We start from the raw sequence: 16,168 nt of genomic DNA, 5'->3' as shown, positions 1-16,168 counted from the left end.
GTCTTTTACAGAAGAAAAATGCAAACAAACAAAAAACTGTATCTTTGAGTCAATGTGGCCTGGGCTGCGACTGAGATAGGAGGAAGCAGAGAGGAAATCCAAGCACAGTGTATGACTGCACAGTTCATGCTTTCTTCCAGCAGGTCGGACACCAAGAATGGACCCTACCTTGACAGGCACATTAGATATGACAGAAGATGGGCCATGACTTTTTAGTTTATAAACTCAAACTGTTCAAAATAACTAAACATCTGAATATATCTTCACTGGACCCTAATGATTTTCCACCTCTGTCTTCTAACATATTTGGATTTCCACACGGGTTAACATTACCCAAATGCCTGCCAACACATTGTTACCGATGTCATCCATGATTAGACTTTAAAGAGTTTTTGATGTGGATAAATGGTGTGTGAAGCATCAGACTCCCTCCTACACAACACTCTTAATAGGCTGTACATTCAAGGAGGTACTAAAGAAGGTGAAGTGAAAGCTTTCACTTACGGTATCACCAGCCTCATTCATTTTGTTTCTTCCATTTTATAACTTGAGTCACACTGGAATCACATTATGAGCAATTTCTGTGTGCTCAGGATAGGTTTAATTAGCACAGACTTCACTGCCTGTCATTTTCTTGCACCTTAATGTCAGTAAATCTGTATTTTTATCTGAAGGATTTGTTCATCATTTGCCAAAATAGCAGTTAACTCTCTGTCAAGCTGCAGCTCATTTCACTGGAGTGAAAACTGAACAAAGAACTGCTACGATTTCTGAGGTGTAATTTCTTAAGCATTTTGTCTTGTGATTGATTTTTAAAATACAGTAATTTTAAAGACATGGTTGGAAGAAACAGCTCTGATCTCTGATATGCTTAAATTTCCCTGATTGATATGAAAGAATAACATAAAAGCAAGACACAGGTTTTCTTCAGTCAGTCCAAGAAAAATGCAAAGCATGTTTTTATATCTATTTATGTAAGTCTACTTTTAAACTAAAATGGGTTTTGCTTTAATTATTTTTTTATCGATTACTTAGCTCTGGATATGATATGATAATGAAGGTAGGTGATTTTATAACCCCAGACAATTTAAAACAATATGTACAATTACCTCTCTCAGCCAAGAAAACCTACATTCTTCTTTGCCCTGACATGGACATAGCCTAGCAGCTACTAAGCAGCCCACATAGGAGAACAGAACGAAAGTGGCAGTGAGTACTATTGACAAGTGGCACATAATAAAGAGACCTTTGTGGACAAATATGTATTTCTCTCACTGTCAAAGTCTGTGTTGCCTCCACCCTGTTCAGATATTGCCTTATTTTTCCAGGACACTATGTTGTACAGGAAATACTGAATGTAGTTCTTGTTTCATTATAACATTCAGTTTGGACACAGAAGGGAACAAGGGGATAAGTCTTCTACTTTATCCCAAGAATCTAAACCTAGCTGGTCCCTAGGCTTTAGAGAATTAGGTTCAGGAATTAAATTACAAGCAAATGAATGGCTGTCTGTACAATTAAGAGACCTTGATGTCTTGGATAACAGAAGCGTTGAATACGGAGATGGCTTTTCTCTGTAACCTTTTGGTGAGGAAGGACCCTGAACTAATAGATGGAAACAGATGTTTTCCTGCAACAACAAAAGGTGGCTCAATAATTGTTTCTTCTCCTGCTCTAGACATAAAGAGGGTGGGATTTAGAGACATTTCCATTTACACTGCCACATGCTTTCTTCTGATATAGTCACAAAAAATGTCAGAGTAAAATCACAATGCTCACAGGACTCCAGTAAAGCAAATATTACCTTTACAAGCAATTCTAGGCTGCTGGGAAGCTATAATTTCAGAAGCCTGTCTTTGCCTGCCTCCAACAACTATCAAATTAGTAGTGCCTGACTTAAGTGCCTTCCGGTTTAATTCTCTTACCTCTAGCCATGCGACCACAGTGGGCCCGTCCCACTGAGCAAAAGGTAATCCCTTTCTCCGAGCTTCTTCAAGAAGTTCATGCCTGAAGTATATAGCAAAGATTATTAGTGAGGTAATATGGAAAATAGGGCTATGATTATTTTTGATGACAGTCTTTTAAAAATAAGCAATTATCCTTTACATACTTAATATGAGAAAATATAGAATAACAGAATTCCTTCTTCCTTTGAGTAATGTGTACAAATCACCCATTGATTTTATTAGGAGTGAAACATTAACATCTAAAAATAATTTTCCCCAACATTTACTCACTGAAATTAGAACATTAAGTGCCAATGGACTAAGAAAACTGAATTATATTATCAGCAAATATTTTATCCCCTTAACAAGAGAATGGCCTGCATTTTCATATTCAAGCACACATAATGGGATATAAAAGTGACTTCTCTATCTGCCCTGCTCCTTTCCTCTTACTGTCTCAGTGGTGAAGAAAATGCTTGTATATAGAAACAGAAGATAAATTTGGTCATTTTAGCGCCTTTCTAGTGAGGTGATTGATTTTAGTATATCCTACAGGTCCAGGAGTCTTTCTTAGGAGTTAGTTCATTGTTTAGACTATAAAACCACTTCTCATTTGAAGATAACTCCAAGATAGAATGATTTTTAACACTAGAAAGCAATGTATGGTGTCAAGTTCAACAATACAATTATTTTCATTTATAATCATGACTGTTTTAATGAAAGCAAATTACTTCAGTAGCAATAAATGGTTGTTTTGGATAACAAAAGATATAAAGAGCCCTGACAAATGAAAATATAATTTTATTTTTCCTAATACTGAGTGTTTAGAACTGCTATCCACTTATAAAACCAATTTGAGATCATTCATTACTGGGATAGCAGATATGTGTTTTCATTGAAACTCAAATTGCTATGTATTTGGTCAGGACTATATTCAAAAATATATTTTCTGTACCTTGATCTTACACACAAATGATAAAAACATGGTGTAATAATTGCTTTATTTTGAATGTGTATATTTCATGCTTAGGAATATATCTTGAACATTATAGATGAACTCCAAATGAAGCATGTGATTACTTCCTACTATTAATCAGTTATTTATTGCGGTAGACTACATCAATATATTAAGATATATAATCAAAAATGACTTTCAACATAGTTTTCCGTGTTTCCAAGATGCTACCAAAAATGCATCAAAAAGAGGAAGCAAGGGGGCAAAATGATAATTGAAGTTATAGTGGCTGCAGAAACACATAAATCAACAGCTGTTTCATTTGAGAGACAGCATCAGTGAGTAGTTCCGCATGTAAGCTATTCAGCACCTGGGAAGGGGGACAGCGACACGGTGCCTTAAATCCAAAGTGAAAAGTAGAGGCGCTTCCTCACCTGGCTTGCTCTACCGTCACCCATTCCCTAAGGCTTCCCAGTGATATTTCTTCACTGAAAACAAGTTTCGAATAGCTTAGTCTCACTGTGACAGATATATTTATAGAAATGGATTGAATGATGAAAAAATAAATTATCAGGTACTTATTAGACACCTATTGTGAGCTGGGACTTGGGCTTGGTGTGGAAAATAGACACAGACCCAGGGGCTCAGGAGATCCCTTGTTAGATAGACAAAACACATGAAACTTCCAAAAATACAATACAATACAGTACAATACAATACAATACAATACAATACACAAACAGCTGCTAAAACTGGGTGATGCACATCCTGAGTGTGAGATTTTGGAAAAAGTGGTTAATAGAAATAAAAACAATTGGTGAAGCCTTTGTGGCTGGCTTTGAAGGACAGGTAGAAAAGAGATGGGGATGGTGATCCAAGTAGGATAGGCAGTAATTGAGGAGGTGCAGAGCTAGGACTTAACCCCATGGAATATGTAGAAGGAAATTTAGAGCAGGCCTTCACAGAGCCAAAGGGCATGGTAAGAGCTGAAATATTACATCCAATAGGGAAAGGGACACTTCCAGTTATGTAACAGGTGAGTGGCATTAATGAGAAGAAACAAATATACATTTATAATTGGATTTTGCTTCATTTAGTAAAAAAGCAAGTAAATATGCACTAAGAAACTAAGAAACACATAGCATTTTCACAAGTGAATTATATGAGTTGTACAAAAGCCATTTTTAAGCATCAGAATAATTTTGAAACTTCTGACTAGTTCCGTAATAAAAATTGCACCAGAAAAGCCAGCGTGATCCTGTTAAAACCTAAGTGTGATCATGTAACTACTCTGCTTATAGCTCTCCAATCACGTCCTGTCTCGCTGAGAATAAAAACCAAAGCAACTGTTAGGATCCACCCTACCCTCTGCATCTCTATGATTCAATTTCCATTTTCCCCAGCAACACTAGCCTCGTTGCTCTTCCTTGAAAACAGTGAGGCCTCTTCTCTGCCTCAGGACCTTTGCACCTCATGTTTCCTCTACCTGAAATGCTCTTTTCCTCTATCTCCACATGGCTCACTACCTCATCTACTTTTTATTAACTATTGAAAGAATGGCCTTGAAGATCATTCCTGATTCCTAAATTATATTTCCAGATTTCCCTATTAGCTCTCTTCTCTCTAGCTGAATTGGATACTCATTCTTTATTTACACTTCATTTCCTCTGGTCTACCACCTTCCTTTCCATTGGGAATGGCCTTCCTCAATTCTTACCATCCAAACCTTCTCTATCCCTTGAATGTTACCACTCATATTATGTATAAGACTCTGTTAGATAGTTCACTGTATGTAAACAAGCCTTATTTCCTTTACATTATAATCTCCTGATGGCATGAGTGATGTCTCATTGGATTTTATATTTCCCATTGTGCTAATTATAGAGTGAGTAACTTTACCTAAAATTTCAAATAAATGAAAGACAAAATCAGCAACAACCTAACAACATATTGAGCAATGTCTTACAGACAGTATTTAATTGGCATGAGTTTATTTGCATTTTGAGGTGCTCTTTCTCCCTGAATTTTATGGGAAATTTGCACAGTAGAGCAGCTTGTATACTCCCTCCTAAGGGTAAAAAAAAAAAAAAAAAGGATCTTCTTCTACAATTACCTCCCTTTGTTATGCCATAATCTTTTTTTTTTTTGAGAAAATATTTGATCGATTCTATCATTCTTCACTTACTTTGGTTACCCAACAAATAAAAAACTCAACACTATCATGATTTTAAGAGTATATTAAATTATTGATTATATAATCCTTCCCAGAAATACCTATCCTTTTGGCAACTATATTAGAGCAGCAAAACTTAAATTTGTTAGTGTTTGTATTTGCAACTCTGAGAAATGAAATCCATTAGTTATTCAAAAAAGTCACAATGGGGAGCAGTATGTCTCCTCCCCATATTCTTACCAGTGTGGGTGGTTCATTGCTGTCAGTGAAAAGAGGCTTCATTCTCAGACCAATTAGCCTAGGATGCTATTTTGGGACTGCCAATTTGTGATATGTCTCTCTAAATACCATAGAGCACTGTTCCCTCTGTCACTCAGAATGGCCATTTCACTCACCTTCCATTCAACGCCTGTCAATTTTCCCCTTCATACTTTCTAATGCATCTTCCTTTACTTTCTATTTTCATTGCCACTAAACTTTTTTCTCAACCTTTAATTGGTCCATCTCTCCAGGTTTCTTACATTGCCATTCAAAAAAAAAAATCTGCTGGGAAGGTAGAATTCATGGCAGAGCAGGTGAGAGAGTGGCTCCTAAAGTCAAATTGCTTGGATGTGATTCCTTTGCCTCTCCTTTTTAGCTTTGTATTCATAGACAATCACTTTATCTTGCTGTGCTTCAGGTTCCTCATGTGTAAAATGAAGCTGATAACAGTATCTTCTTTGTGGGGTTTTATAAGAAAATATGGGCAATGTGATTATAACTGTGCCCTGCACAAAGGAGACAGTTAATTAATGTGAAATTTTACTATCAATAATCATAACACTGTCCTCTAAAACCCATTCAGGGGTTCCTCAAATGCCTTAAGAATCATCCTCAACTTGCATTACAAAGATTTTTCAGTATGGCATTGATTTACCTATCTAATTATCTTCCCTTACTTCTAACTGGAATTGAAAACATACTTCCATAAATAGTTTGTGTATTATTTAATACAAATTCCACCTTTGCAAATACTATTTTCCAAAACTGGTAAGTTTTATCCCTTCTTTTTCAACTATCAAAATCTTACTGTTTGCTTTAATTCTGACTACCCTTTTATAGGAAATATTTTGTGATCATCCTAGTCCTCAATGATTCTTTTCTCCTTTAAAATCTAGAAGCCTATGTTGTCAGCATCACTCATAGAAATCAGTGGTTAGCACCCTTACCTGGGGCCTCATCTTCTACCCAAGACAGTAAACTCCCAGAGATTTTCCCCAGAGTTTGCTCTTCAATCATACCATGCAATTTTTCTTTGGGTGTTCTAGCTAAGAATACCTTTTGAATTATTGCTATACTGTAATCCAAAGTCTCACAATGTTGACAACCACCTAGGACCCTTGATTATAGAGTGATTATTAAGGATTCTGTTTTTGTTAACCTCCAATTGCTTATCGCATCTTAGAAAGGAGTAAGAATTCTGCATATCAGTTACCCAGGTTATCTACCAGAGATAAAATGCCATTTCTAACATGCAGAAATATATTTTGCAAACTGATTGAGTATTGATGAGCTTTTGTCCAAATTCTCATCATTTGTGGTTAATGGCGAAGAGCTATCATAGTCACTGTCTCTTGTTCGGCACCTTCTCACTTCCCATCTTCTACCCAACCTCCAGTGAGACTTTCCTCATGAACCTTTTTGCAAGACTTCCCTGCTTAAAAGCCTCCCCATTATCTTCAAAATAAAGGTCAAATATCTCCTAAATATACCCTTAGTGATCAGGCTCCTATCTGTCTCCCGGAATCTTCTGTTCAATCGACACTGAAATATTTGCCATTCCTCAAATATCTCATTCTATTTTCTCCCTCTATTACTTTCTATATGCCTTTTTCTTCTGCCAGGAACAATTTTTTTGGCATTATAATCATAACAACTCAAACTTATCCTTCAGACATAATTCATGCTTTATTCTTCCAATAAAGCTTCCAAGACATCTCCCAGGCAGAATTCATTTTCTCTTCTGTGCAAACACTACAATCATATATACTCTGGTTATTCATTTAAAATTTAAAATTTCATTTAAATATAATTAAATGAATTGTATTACAATTTAATACAGTAAGTGCTATAATGGAGATTTATCTAATGTGCTCTTTTGTTCGTCTGAACCACTTCATATTCTTATGACAAATAATACAGAGGTTTGAAAGAGTAAAGTTTCCAGATGTAGCAATATTAGGCCTTAGATTCCACAAAATAATAGCTAATGTGTATTTATCACTTACTGTGTGTGAAGCACTATCCTAAGTTCTTTATACGTCTGAACTCATTTAATCTTCACAATAATCCAGTAAGATACATATTGATACATATTAGCAGGTGATGACACTGAAGGATAGAGGCCACTTGGAGTCATAGAGCCATAGAGTGGCAGAGCCAGAATTTGAACCCCCAAAACTGGGCCACAGAGTCAGCTCTCTTAACTCGCAGACTACATTTTAGCTAATTAACCTCTCGGAAATTTTTCGTAACTGAAAAAGGAGGATAATTTCCTCATTGTGAGAATAAAATAAAATTATAGTCTCCCATCTTGATTTCTTTTCCTATAATTCATTTACTTTTAGAAGTGACGTACGTTTATGTGACTTGCTGGTTAATATATAAGGTCTTAACCCCCTTACTGTCACACATTTCAATCCTCAGCATTGAGAGAACAAAGGAGGCATGGCTTTTCTTTTCTTGTTACTCTCTACTAATATCAGGTTCTACATCTTGGCCAGAGGAAGGTTAGCCTAGTTTATATAATTGAGATGGAAAAGTTGAATTTGTTGCATTTTGTTTCAGTTCAATTGATTTTGTGCAATCGCCATACAAAGTAATTCTCTGGTTGAAAAATTTATCTTTAGGGATAACTGATTTACTATGGCACGTGACAAATACTTAGTTATTGATAAAATGAGAAGAAATAAATATGTGGCTTGATAAGAATGAAGAATAAAATATAAGTCAAATAATGTGACAATTTAATATACTTCTTAACATTGTAGCAAAGGGAATAAATCTTCCTTACACAATACTAGCAGGAAATGTACATAGAAATCTTCATGCTATTATTAATTGTAAAACGTATCTTGTTCCATTAACATTCAACATTCAAGAGGGTAAATTGGATGCAATCTCCTGAAATTTAAACTAAGCAGTGTGTTCATTATAACTCCACCATTCAGGAACTCGTACTTGTTGATAAATTCTGTGAAAATCAAAATTACATATTTGAAAGACTAGTCAAAATTCTGGTCAGCAAATGTGAACAAAGTGTGGTGCCACCCAGTTTTTTTGTTAACATCTGCAAGCTGAAAATTTATTTCTTAGTTAACATAATTATTCTAAAGAGAAATATGTCACAAATCCCAATCAGCTGCTTCAGAACATTGATTAGCTAAATATATGTATTTAGCTTCATAAAATTAAGACTTTCAAATTCAACATTAAGGTTGTCTTGATTTTGAAAGCACAGCATACTGTGATTCAGTGACTGTGCAAATGCAAGTGTGCGTCTATGTGTATCCTATTACTGCATATTTTCACATGCAGTGAAAATGCATAAAAATCCATGACACATCTAAGTAGTGTTTTATTTAGATTCCAGTAACACATGCTAGGTTGTTTATATTTAAAACAATTTGATTGCATTAAAACAAAGATTCATTCACATTTGAACCTTGTTTTCTTTAAGCTGCTCTGAAATATAGGGCGTAGTCTCAAGAAAGAAATTTAATTTATATGTGAATTTGAGCTAGGATTAACATAATTTCCTTTCTTACTTTATTTTGAATTTAATAGTTTTCAAAACCATTAAAAAGGTATAAACACACACACATACAAACACATACATACAAATGTGATTGAGCAAGTCAATTACATTGTTACTGAAAACTGGAAGGGCTTGTATTACTTCCTGTTAAACAATTTCACTTTTGCAAGACACTGTAATCTATACTCTCCAGTCAATTCCTGATAGTAACTGGGGACTTACTGGAGAACAATGGTAATTTTTCAGGTTATGTGGATACCATTTAGACTGGATTGCTTTAGTCCTTTATCTAACATTGAGTCCTCTTTTACTTAGTTTAAAAGCTCATAATTTTCATGCTTCTGAGATTACACATATTCTCTTATACTCTTGTGGGGGCAGGACATTGATAGTATTAATAATATTAGTAAATTTGGAGACTATGTCAGTCATCCACAGGTATGTAGCAAACAAGTGAAGAAGATGAGACTTAATCTCTGTCTTTTGATTTCTAATTCTGTGTTCTTTGGTCCCCAAATCTTCCCAAGTCATCTTCACTATGTTTGCATTATCTTCCCCTGACATTATAGCCTCCTAAGCTCTCTTTTAGTAATTGTACTAGGGGAATGATTTTGAGGTCCTAAAACATTTAAATTCCTGGAGCATGTATAAGATAAGAAATCGAGTTTTAGAATGAAGACAATTTGTATCAGTTTCTTAAAGTCCATTAATGAGAATGTGGAATTTATTCATTGTTTTTCAATATTTCATTCAATAATAGAAGGGTAAATTAAGTTTTATTTCTTAGAATTATTTTCCTTATAAAACTTAAAAATCATTAGAAAACAGAAGACTAAATTTAAATGATGAAGTAAAAACTATGCTTTATAATCCAATATCCAGAATACTTATTATTTTAAAATAGTAAGAGTTAACTACATTCATTTGGCCAACACTGTTGACACAGTACTTTAACCACAGCTTGCCTTGTGTTTTTAAGAACATCTTACTAGAGATTTCCTTAATATAATAATTATCCTCAGTGAAGTAAATACTGTATTGTTAAATAATCTTGGTAATGGAAACTATAACTTAGAATAGTAAAAATAATATAAACATACTAATAAGCAATTTAATATCATAAAATATACGACCCTGTATTGGTATATAAAATATTTATATAGCCAACTAATAATACATTCCATTGGTTCCTGGATAATTGCATCTCACTGGAGTCATTATATTTATGAAAAAGAAAAGTTGCTATAAATTTCAAAGCAATACCTCCCCCTCAACCCAAAGTGTTTTAATAAGCTAGCCATTTTATCAATGTAAATATTTTGTAGATATTATGCATATTTTGTTTTACTTTTTTACTTTGAAGCCCAATTTGTTTTAGGAATAGATAAATACTCTTATTTTAGCTCAAAGAGAAGAATTTAAAATTTGAAACTGTTATCTGAGTAATACTGATTTTTAAAGCTTTAAAAATCAAACAGTAGTACAGGAAACAATGGAAACACCGCACATTCAATCAAAACTAAGGATTACTTTGGACTCTCTATGAATAAGTTCTGATGGGAAGACCCAGCACTTAACCCTTGCCAGATAAGTGCAGTTCTAGTAGTCAACAAAAAAGTTTTTCTCTTGAATAAAGTGCATGTGGAAATCACAAGCACTAGGGAACATCCAGGCAGATTCAGACATGCAGCACCATCAGTAGTACCCAAGTGGCCTGAAAGTATTAGCTGAGTCTCACTGAGTGCCACATCAACCCCTAAGGAATGATGTGAAAACGAGGGGAAATGAAGTCCAGAATATCGTTTGACATGTGTCTAATAGAACCAACGAAACTGAAGTGCCTGAAAGGCCAACATAATTAATTTGAATGTGAACATTTCTCTGAACCAATGATTCCATTTACTGTGTGGAAATGAATACACTTCACAATTTTCACTTCAGGTCAGAGGCAGTGCAGCTTGTGTTATAACTGAAAAGAGAAATACTAAAGATAAAAAAAAAAAAAAAGAGGATGGTGCTGAAAATAAACACGTTCAGCAGCCATTGTGATTCAACTTACCCAGATGTGCTTTTCATGAGATGGAGAAGGACGGATGGAAAAGAAAAGCACACAAATGTTAATGGATACATTTCAATCCAAAGAAAGCCATGGAATAAAACAAGAGCATTATTTCAGATGTGAGAAAGCTCAGATAGGAGAAAGACATGGTGCCTTTTTTTAAAAAATTTCACCATGGCACACATACTCACTGCGTCCAAAAGCATAGTCAGGCTGAGGGCAGTTCTAATAGTTGACCAATAAGTCTGTGTCTTGAGTTTGAGCCACTCTGAAACATGCATGGCCACATTTTCCCAGCCTCTAGTACATTCCAGGAAGAAATTAAGGCACCTTGGTAAAGAACATTCTTTACCTTAGGCCACTTCCATGTTATTTTACAAATAGAAACAGTACTTGTTAAATGGCACTCAGAGTTTCTTATAGCCTTATAACCCCCCTGGTAGGGCTCCGTAAAAGGAACAGCACACCTCTGCAGAGGCAGCAACTTGAAGTGGAGAAAGTACTAGTTTGAGGGTCAGAAAACCTGGATTCTAGTTCTCATAAACTATTTGGTCAAAATTACTAGCAGGTTCTGATCTTCAATTTCTTCAACATAATCCCTGGCAAGAAGAAATTTGTAAAGTCTGTTCTAGGTTCATAATTTATTATTCTAACACATACTACAATATTAATAATATTTTCATAAATATGAATGTGCCAGTAATCAGAACATGAGAAAGTGTAAAAGAATTCTATTACTCTTCTCCCCTTGCCACATTACTTCCTCCTCTATTTGAACTGGCAAAATAAATGTTAACTTTGTGCAAATTGTATTTTTGTTGCTGGAAACATTAATTTGAACAGGCGTTTATAAATGTTGACTTTAGGGAAAAAAACACATTGTTTCATCAATATTACGGATGTCATCACAAAAACATGGAATCAGATGTAGCTTTATAAGTACCCACTTGCTCCCTGGATGTAGTAGAGGCATTGAAAAAACATGGAAGTTAAATAATTCAACAAAAATTTTATGGGAATATTGTTTTCAAATTTCTATACAAGCATAATAGAGTAATTATTAGAAAAACAAAACTATTATTAAAACAACTAATAAAACATATTCAATGTAACAAAATATGAAGCAGAAATTCCTATTTCAGAAATTAGGCAAGTTAGAGTGTATTTTTTTATTGCACAATTATTATAAAGAAAAAATTGACATGTAATGGAACACCCTGCACGTGCCTCCTCTAAAGGCATTCATTCAGAGAAACTGTGTTACTTTTTATTAAATTGGCACTCTGGAAAGATGCAGATTTTTTGGCCTTAACTCCAGAACAGCTGTGACAAGCTCTTTAAATTTTCATATAAACAAAAACATAAATGTTCATAAAAATTGGCATCACAATGTTCTAAGAAATTTAAGGCATATTTTTCACATTATACATGCAACAGAAATAAAATTAAAAGGAAAATAGATCATTTTTAGCTGTTTAAAATGATTTTCTTATCAACATACCTGTGAATTCTATGATGAGCTTTGAATAAAAGGGCAATTTCTGAGTTTTCCAGGAAAACTGCCAACAGTTATTACCATAGGCAAAATAATCTTTCTTAGCCTACCAGCTATTTGGGAATCATTTTTCTATAAAACAATTTGATTAAATTTGCACACAGTAAAATATTAGCATTCCTCAGATTTTCATTCATAATTTTTTAAAATAAATCTTAAACCAACAAAAATGCCATAAAATATAAAATGTAAGAGAAATTATAAAAATAAACAGGAAGAACAAATTTAAAAGGTATTTCTCAAAAAGCATATCTCAACATTCTAATAACTTTGTATTATCAATTTGTATAAGTTGTCTGTTTTCCCATAGTTTTTATGAACTTATCTATCATGGTCAACAAATTTAAGAGCAATATTGAGCAGCTATTTCACTTTAGAATATTAAGAATGTCAGCTCATGACTTTCAAACAAATATGTTCTTCAAAGGACAAAAATCTATAGTCACAAACGACTCAGATTTTGTGGTAATATACTATAGACTTCATATAGGAAGTAATATATATGTTTGTAAAGAAGCTTTTTTCCTGGATAAAGTATTTAATTTTTCTTTTTAGAAACAAATACATTCTTTTCCACAGATATTAATTTATAGTAACATAACCTCATTATTCTTTTTCTCTCCATTCCAAAGTGTCAAGGCTATGATAATAGATTCTGTCAAGAATAAATGCCCTTCAGTTAAAGACCACTGTAATAAGAATCAAACAAGTTTTAATTGACATGGAAAAGAACAGGTTTTGTTACCATGTAATGAATAAAATCAAATCCAGCTATTGGGATAATGTTTTCCTTGGGAACATCAGCATACATCCAGACATGAAAAGAAGAAATTACCAGCAAATATACGTCTTATTGCCCAAAATGAAGGCCTTAAACTTTTCAGTCGTCTCCCTTTATTCTGCCAGATTTCCTGCCAAATGAACGGACCTTCTCCTGTTTATAAAGTAGTCAATTTTGGATTTAAAACTTCAAATGAGAAACAATTCACTAAATGAGCTTCCTATGTAGAATATAATTGCCTCCTGCTTCTTAAGGTTCAAGTTGGTGACTCAAAAATATTTTTAAATCAAATATTAACACCATGTTGAGTACTGAATGGGTAGTAACTCAATACAAAGGTGAAATAAAGAAAGGATTTCTTTTAATAGGTGAAACTTGAGAATGCTGTTGGGGAAAAAATACAATGAGAGCAGAAGTTGAAAAATATAAGAGCAAGGAGATATCAGCACAAAATGACTAAGGAAATGAGAAGGCATGATCTTGAGTAAAAACAAAGTAGTCTATTTTTTTTGTAATAAGACAGGATGGACAAGTGTTAGTGTGTTTTTGGCATCAAATAATTCAGGGCACTTGGATGGTTTCTTTCTTCTCCATCCAAAGATGAATATAAGCTCATCAGCAGAAGATACAGGTTTGAGGGCAGTGGAGGGCTCTAACAAGAGTTGTAGAGAGTAGAAATAACACTGGTGAGAGAAATATGTTGGGATCACTGGGCAGTGCTGAATTTCTGAATGAAATCAGTTCAAATTTACCTGCTGTAATTTTTGCCATCAACCCAGATATGCCCAAATGTACACATGGAGAAAGAAAATTCACTGGTGGCTGTGGTTATAACATGTACATGTGACCAAATAAAAGTGGAGTAAAGAAATTTAGGAGTTTTTGAATGTGTTGAAACTATGGACATAGAATCTAAGGTCAATAAGGAAGAGAGGGCAGAAAGGATAGTGGTTAAAAAAAAGATAACGGGAAAAGTCAATAATGCAAGCTAACGGGAGAGAAGACTGTGGTTAGGAAGGTATGAGATGTTTCGGTTAGTAAATTTGGAAGAAGAATGATTTAGAGTGATGACACAATTTAGAATACGACTATGGTAGTGTCTGACTTGGGGTAAAGGATAACATTGGAAGTGATGAAGCCATAAAAGTAAAAGATTAGTTTGTGAATGAATGATCTATGTGGGTATGATAGGGTGATGACAGGAATTGCTGAAAATTTCTGCTTAAAGACAGATGATGGGATATATGTATATATATATGTGTGTGTATATATATATATAGTCAAGCACATTTTTAGTGATCCTTATAAATGAAAAAAAATGGTTCAAAGTTTTAAGTGTGGTTCATCATCACACTACAAATAACTTTCTTTAAGTTAATATTGACTTCTAATAACTAAAGTACTTGAGACTTCTTAAAAGTGGTTAAGAAATCTTTATCCTCTAAGAATTTTGTTTTTCATTTGCCTAGCAAACCTAACATAGTCAAGCCCCAAATTAAAAATTTGATTACATAGAATTCGAACTAAAGACATTTAATTTTATATTTGTGTGTCTGTGTGCACAAAATATACATACTACACATGCACACACACACATATATATATATACACTTCTTTAAATAAAACAGTCTTTGTATCAAACTTTTTCTGTTTTTTTTTCTATAAAATCCTAGTAAGGTGATATAGATAATTACTGCCTTTCTTAGAAATGTGGAAACAAGGAAAAGAAATTGGCTTCACAAAAGGCTAATTTGAAGTAATTATGGGAAGAAACCATATCTTCAAAGACCTTATGGAAAATACTACACAGAGCTTATATAATATTCTATATTCTTGGGACAAATGTGTAGAATTTTTCTAGATTAAGATGCCAGCATTATATTTAAATATATCTTAATTAGTGATTATTTTTCTTTTAAGAAGAAACTTAACTATTCTTGCTATTAGTAAAATTTATAAGTTTTACTGAAATTAATAATTTAGATTGATTCAAGCACATATTTAAATTTATGTGGTTTATTTATTAATGAACATTACTACCATTGTATCAGACCTTGGAATATTACATGTAGCTAATTACACCAGGAAAAGGCAATTTTTTAACACAGCTATATCTTATGTTTTGAAATTACCTATCCACTCCCACCATGACTCACTCTTTAAAAAGATGTTTGACTTGAATATACTTGTTGCTCATTTTGAAGGTTAGGGTAGGAGGAGATAAGAAACTACTCTCTAGGGGAAAAATATGCTACTCTATAAAGAGAGTGAAGGATTCTTTGTTTACTCCCTATACAGACCATTAAAAATTACACAGGGTATTCAAGGTCTAGTTGAGAATGGACTACATACTCTTTAAATCATGGTCTTACTCTGAGATCCTAAATAATTTATTGGAAAACTGTGCTCTGGAGGTCTACATTTTTGTATACATTTTGTATACCACAGTGCCTGGAAATCTAGGCTTCCTCATGTATGGAAGGAAACAGCAGCTTCTACTGGAAAGGCTTTGTGAAAAATAAAACAGATAATGTATGTATAATGCATAGAACTGTGCCTTGTCTAGCACGTTGCCACTGATCAATATGATTATTATATAGGTATTACACATAAAATTGATACTATTATCACTGCTACACAAAAGATGAGGAAAATGGAACAGAATGTATGCACATAAGGAGATAGGAGTAATCATAAACATGAAATCGATACTAGATATATTAAGACCATGAAGTGCAAGACGGAAAGTAGAGAGAGATAAAGCTGGTGAGATAAATGGGAACCAGATAATAAAGGGATTTATGGGCTATAGAAAGGCACTTGAAATTTATCCTAGGACTGCTGGAAAATGATTGAGGGGTTTTAGGCAGGTTCAGAAATAAGATTTAGATAGTTCTCTTTAG

At 33.8% G+C, this 16,168-nt stretch overlaps 1 protein-coding gene across 3 annotated transcripts in view; it reads right to left on the bottom strand.

The window, feature by feature from the left end:
* The window catches only part of PPFIA2 (PTPRF interacting protein alpha 2), a 412,913-nt gene that overhangs the window by 29,733 nt on the left and 367,012 nt on the right, over positions 1-16,168 (bottom strand). For 2 of the 3 annotated variants that reach the window (XM_045553300.1, XM_045553298.1), the window contains one exon: positions 1,926-2,007. In XM_045553300.1, the coding sequence (XP_045409256.1) occupies positions 1,926-2,007 (82 nt within the window). Of the gene's footprint in view, positions 1-1,925; positions 2,008-10,929; positions 10,939-16,168 lie in introns of all 3 variants that reach the window. The other variant, XM_045553299.1, reaches the window with a different exon arrangement.

This window comes from Lemur catta, chromosome 6, assembly GCF_020740605.2.
Source record: "Lemur catta isolate mLemCat1 chromosome 6, mLemCat1.pri, whole genome shotgun sequence".
Lineage (NCBI taxonomy): Eukaryota > Metazoa > Chordata > Mammalia > Primates > Lemuridae > Lemur > Lemur catta.
The sequence above is the reverse complement of the archived record's forward strand: the minus strand, read 5'-3'. Positions and strand labels throughout refer to the sequence as shown.